General features: G+C 39.3%; 1 protein-coding gene across 1 annotated transcript; it reads left to right on the top strand.

Moving 5' to 3' along the window:
* Positions 1-479: 479 nt before the first annotated feature.
* LOC122663889 lies at positions 480-3,227 on the top strand. Its single transcript, XM_043859555.1, has 2 exons — positions 480-761; positions 2,871-3,227. Exons 1-2 carry the CDS (start codon positions 534-536, stop codon positions 3,030-3,032), a joined length of 390 nt encoding a protein of 129 aa, XP_043715490.1. The 5' UTR covers positions 480-533; the 3' UTR covers positions 3,033-3,227.
* Positions 3,228-4,921: the final 1,694 nt, after the last annotated feature.

Genomic DNA, 4,921 nt, shown 5'->3' with positions numbered 1-4,921 from the left:
CCTTCCTTTTTTTAATTGAACTCCCCTCTCACCATAAGGGAAACTCGATCTAGGTATCAGCTCTAGGTGTCCATCTTAAACCCTAGATTGCCTCTTCTTCCACTTTCCCAAAACCTAGAAAACCTAATCTACTGTCCATTCAAGTTTACATACCTAACTCCATCAAAACATCTCAGGACCTTCACTGGAAGACTCCCATACATCAACTTACCCTAACCCTACCATCAAACCCTAGCCCTAATTTTACACTTTCACCTATTTTAGCCTAACCGAACGACCTGTTTGGATCAGATCCTGGTTATTTAGCTTCTAGTTGGTCTCCTACCAATCTAGAACTACATTAAAGAAAAGGGGGGGGGGGGTTTGCTATTTTTTATTTCCATTCTTTTTTGGCATTTATTCTATTGGTTTTGGCTGTAAGCTATATATTTATACAGCTGATTTTGGTGGTGAATATATAAGAGCAGCATATCACTTGTCAGATTATTTTCCTTTTAACTTGCAGGTCCCCAGGATATGCTGTACTTCCACAGATGTATGTGCCTTCAGCAGACTCCTCTAGTATGGATTCAACTGGAGAAAGAGATGCTTTTGGACATACACAACAATACCAATTTGCAATCCCGGGTAGTGTTCCTAACTATGCTTTCATCCCTTTCCAAGCACCTGGCACCAATTCCTCTTCTAGTGTGGACTGCAATTTAAATATACCAAGTTCACATGTGGAAGCTCAGAAGAGATTTCTCCAGCATCAGATTGAGGTATAGTGACTTATTTGTATATATGGGCACTCCTGATTCCACTTCTAATTGCTTTGACACATTATTAATATTCAAGGTACCCCATGCCACCCCAAACCTCTCCCTCCCCCCCCAAAAAAAAAAGTTATTAAACCTGCACTGGATGATAGCTTAAAAGGAGGCTGGTTTCTGTTCTGGATCAATTGAAAGTGTAAATAAGTACATACCTATTTACTTCTATACATCTTTCTACAACTACTTATTCTCCACAGCTGAACAAAGATATTTCTCATGCATTCTACATGTACACTAATGCCACTATCAAGTTTTTGTTTTTTGTTTTTTGGATAGAGAGCCAGAAATTCTATTGATAAAAAAGAAAAAGAAGGTGAAAAGTGAAACAATCATGACATAGAGTACAACACCAGCAGCAAAAAAGGGGGAAAAAATTAAAAAATACGACATCAACAATAAATGGCCTAAAGGTGAAAACCCCAGTAAGGGATTACTCCAAGGGTTAGGGCTCATTCATATACATGGACTATCTACCCACACCCTGATTAGTCAATCCTATCCACCACGAGAAAGCGAAATTTCCTTGCACTGTGATAGTCCTTGCCTTCCTAATGGGAGGCAAGTAGTGCCATGGCCCCTAAACCTGATTTTGAAGCCATCAAACTACCACGGAAGTGTCTCCTTCAGCAACGAGATCATTACATTCAAAAGATATGGCTAATTCCATTCATTGAATAAGAGCTTTAGTTCTGCTGTGATAGAGTCAGCTATGCCTGTAGGACCTGAAAAGGCTAGCATTACCAAGCCCTCATGACCTCTAAAAATACCTCCAATACCTGCTGGACCATGGTTCTTAAGCAAGCTGCCATATGTTATTTATGTGCAATTATCAAGTTTTAACAGTATTTAAAAAATTGTCTGAAGGACATCTTTTTATCTTGTTGATTGTGCAGGATAAAGTTACTGTTGATGATGATGATGGGAATACACAATGATTTATCTGTGCATGCTTTTTATTTTTTTGGGGTGGGGGGGGGTGTGAGGGTATGTGAATAAGCAGTTTTGAAGAAGTTACTCCCGTCCATCCCTTCTGTTGCTATTGTACTATTTGTCTTGATTCTTGAATTGGTTAAGAGTCTCCCAACCGCAACAGGAGAACCTGTACCACCAACAATCGACTTATTAACAATAATTTTTGGTATTTCTTTGGAATGAGCCAGAATGCGTTTTCTGTCTTGGTGTAGTCATTGGCAAAACTGGATTGTTCCATTGAGTTTAATCAAAATCGTGGTACATGGATTTAGTTGTTTTCAACCTAGATGATTGAAATTATTACTATTCATTGTTGAAATGGAAACATTTTGGCTGTAGTTACTGAAATATACAAGAAACTGTGAACCATCTTTTTTTTCCCCTCATTATTTTTACTCATCCATTTTCCAACTATGCATGTGCACACTATTTATGTTTTTTCTGTTGATACAAACTATGGACAACCTGATGCAGGAACACTTCAACTTGTTCAAGAACCCAGATCAAGAACCGGGTCCAATCTTGGGTCTTCAGTCTAGTAGGATATTTAAGGAATATTTTTAATTTATTTAATTTTTATTTATTAGGAGATAGCTACGTGCGAAGTTAAAGGTTTCCTTAGTTTACTAAAACTAGTTTTCTTAGTTTCCTTGTTGGGTTGATTTCTATTTCTTGTTTGGAGTTTCTATAATGGCTTGTAACGATACCAGATTAAATAGAAAAAAGAATGAATTGAGTTGTTTGGTTGAAGCCTGTGTGGCTGTGCATGTGTGCTTTTCTTTCCCCCTATGTAATTTTCTCCCCCCCTCCCCCCCCATTTGATTTCCTCTCCCTGCAACTCTGATTTCTTCTCAGATTTTCCTCTCTTCAAACCGGCCCTCCACCACAACCCCAGTTCAATCTGAAGTCTTCACGTGCTTTTTTTGGTGAATATGTGGCTGTGGTTTGTTTGATCTAGTTGTGGTGTTTTCTTTACACTGAATATGTTCCTGTTTGTGTAGTCTTCATGGTAAATATTGATTCTTTTGCCCTGTTTCATGGTAAATACTAATTCTTTTGCTTTATTCCTTGTGCAATTTGCAGGTCCTACAAAACCAGCTGAAGCTTCTACAGCAACAGAAACCAGAAGAATCCATGCAAATGGGACCCACTGCATCAAATAGCAGAGGTAAGGCTACTGCATCTTCATCATCAACCATTTCTGACTGTGGTCGGCATGGGGAGATTGATGAGGCTGATGATTAGTGAGATATATTACTTCACTGTATTAGAGATATGTTACTTCATACTGTATTAGAGGAGACAGATAGGGGGATAGAAAAAATGTATTAACTCTACCACACTCGTGTTTTTTTGCCCATCAGTTTTGGTTGATAAGCAATTTTTTTATATCAACCTTTATGTGTATGCTCTCAAAGATTCAGATTTTCTTGGCTTCCATAGTAGGGCCTCATCCCCCGCCCCGTTATTTTAGATGGCAATATGTTCTTATGTACTGTCAAAATATGATTCTGTAGTCGTTGCCTGATTTTTAATTTTTGTTATTTTATTTATGAAAACTAAATTAAAGAAAAGGAGTTAATGAATTTTAAGTTAACATGCATATTCGATATCTTCTCAGTATTCGCTTCTCTGCTAATCTATGGGCTATAACTCCACATGCCTGCCTACTCATGTTAGTAATCCAATTTATTTAAAATTAGTTTGCATTTCGAATAACAGTGAAAACAATGTCCAAGGCCACCCATCAAACTGATCAGAATCTATTGCTTCCAAAAAGTTCAATGGGATCTGAATCCCTTTAAGTGTCCTGTCCTCAATCATAACGAAATCCATTTTGATACCCTACACTTCAGCTTCAAGGGTGTTGCTGGGTTGTCCCGAATCCTGACCAAACTCGAGCATAGACTTCAATTGTATCTGGTAAAAAGAGCATATTGCCCTATGCAGAATGGTCTTAAGATTTGTTATGGCTTCCATATTCAGTAATAAAAAGAACATAGCACACTATCCAGAATGGCCTGAAAATCGATTTGTTATTACTGCCATTTTGATTATCACAGCAATATGATTAGTACCAAAATCCTTCCCCTTGTCAAGCCAATACAAGGGGTTCAAATCAAATGAACAACTGATGTGTGGGTTTTGGGTATCCTGTTGCGTTTCATGATATTTTATGGTTTCCAAGGATGATAGAAGATCTCTACACCAAAGATTGTATAATTGTAACATATGGTTAGGATTCCGAATATGTTATATGACTAACTAGTTTCTCTCATTCAAATGGAGACTAGCATTGTGCCATGGGAAATTAACTAGGTTTTAACTTTTTCTTTTTTTTTTTTCTCGTTTTTTTGACAAGATGGGAGGCAGCAACAGCCACCACTCCACCAACTCTTTGATTGGACTAAATTGCAGTTCTTATTATTAGAATACTGCCTAGATCCTTTTCGTGAAAGGACAGGAAACCTGGCCTCTGCTGTGTCGTCGGATGTGCACTGCCGCCCCACCAGTACTGCAAAGGATCCTGGTCCTTTTTATGTATTCGAATCCTCTGCAGTATCGGTGGGGCGGCGGTGCACATTGGATGGCACAGCAGAGGTCATGTGTGCCATGTGTGCCACCTGGCCTCTGCTGTGCCGTCGGATGTGCACTGCTGCCCCATTGGTACTACAGAGGATCCTGGTCCTTTTTATGTATTTAAATCCTCTGCAGTACTGGCGGGCGGCAGTGCACATTCGATGGCATAGTAGAGGCCATGTGTGCCATGTGTGACACTTGGCCTCTGTTGTGCTGTCGGATGTGCTCTGCCGCCCTGCCGGTACTGCAGAGGATCCTAGTCCAATTTGATTCTGAAGATTGATGACAAACGTGGCAATCCTTATCTATAGTAGACCTGAATTACTAGGTTTATTGTTTTGGGGATTATATCTTGCAGTAGAGTTTTTGGCTAAGGGGAATTTTCAACAACTCCTTCCATGGGAACTCGTATAATGAGGGACTTGTAAGAAAGATTGCATTCACTAATGGGATATTCCAACCTCGGTGGCTAGTTATTAGGGTCACATATCGTCCCAGTAAGGGGATCTATCATCTATGTAAAACAAGATCAGGCACTCTGAACGACTGAAGAC

The sequence above is a fragment of the Telopea speciosissima genome, chromosome 6 (genome assembly GCF_018873765.1).
Source record: "Telopea speciosissima isolate NSW1024214 ecotype Mountain lineage chromosome 6, Tspe_v1, whole genome shotgun sequence".
NCBI classification, from domain to species: Eukaryota; Viridiplantae; Streptophyta; class Magnoliopsida; order Proteales; family Proteaceae; genus Telopea; species Telopea speciosissima.
Note: the sequence above shows the minus strand (reverse complement) of the source record. Positions and strands in the feature narration are given on the sequence as shown.

Coding starts and splice junctions, on each gene's coding strand:
- LOC122663889 (XM_043859555.1), top strand. CDS start 534: ATGTATGTGCCTTCAGCAGACTCCTCTAGTATGGATTCAACTGGAGAA. Junction 762..2,870: donor TTCTCCAGCATCAGATTGAG/GTATAGTGACTT, acceptor TGCAATTTGCAG/GTCCTACAAAACCAGCTGAA.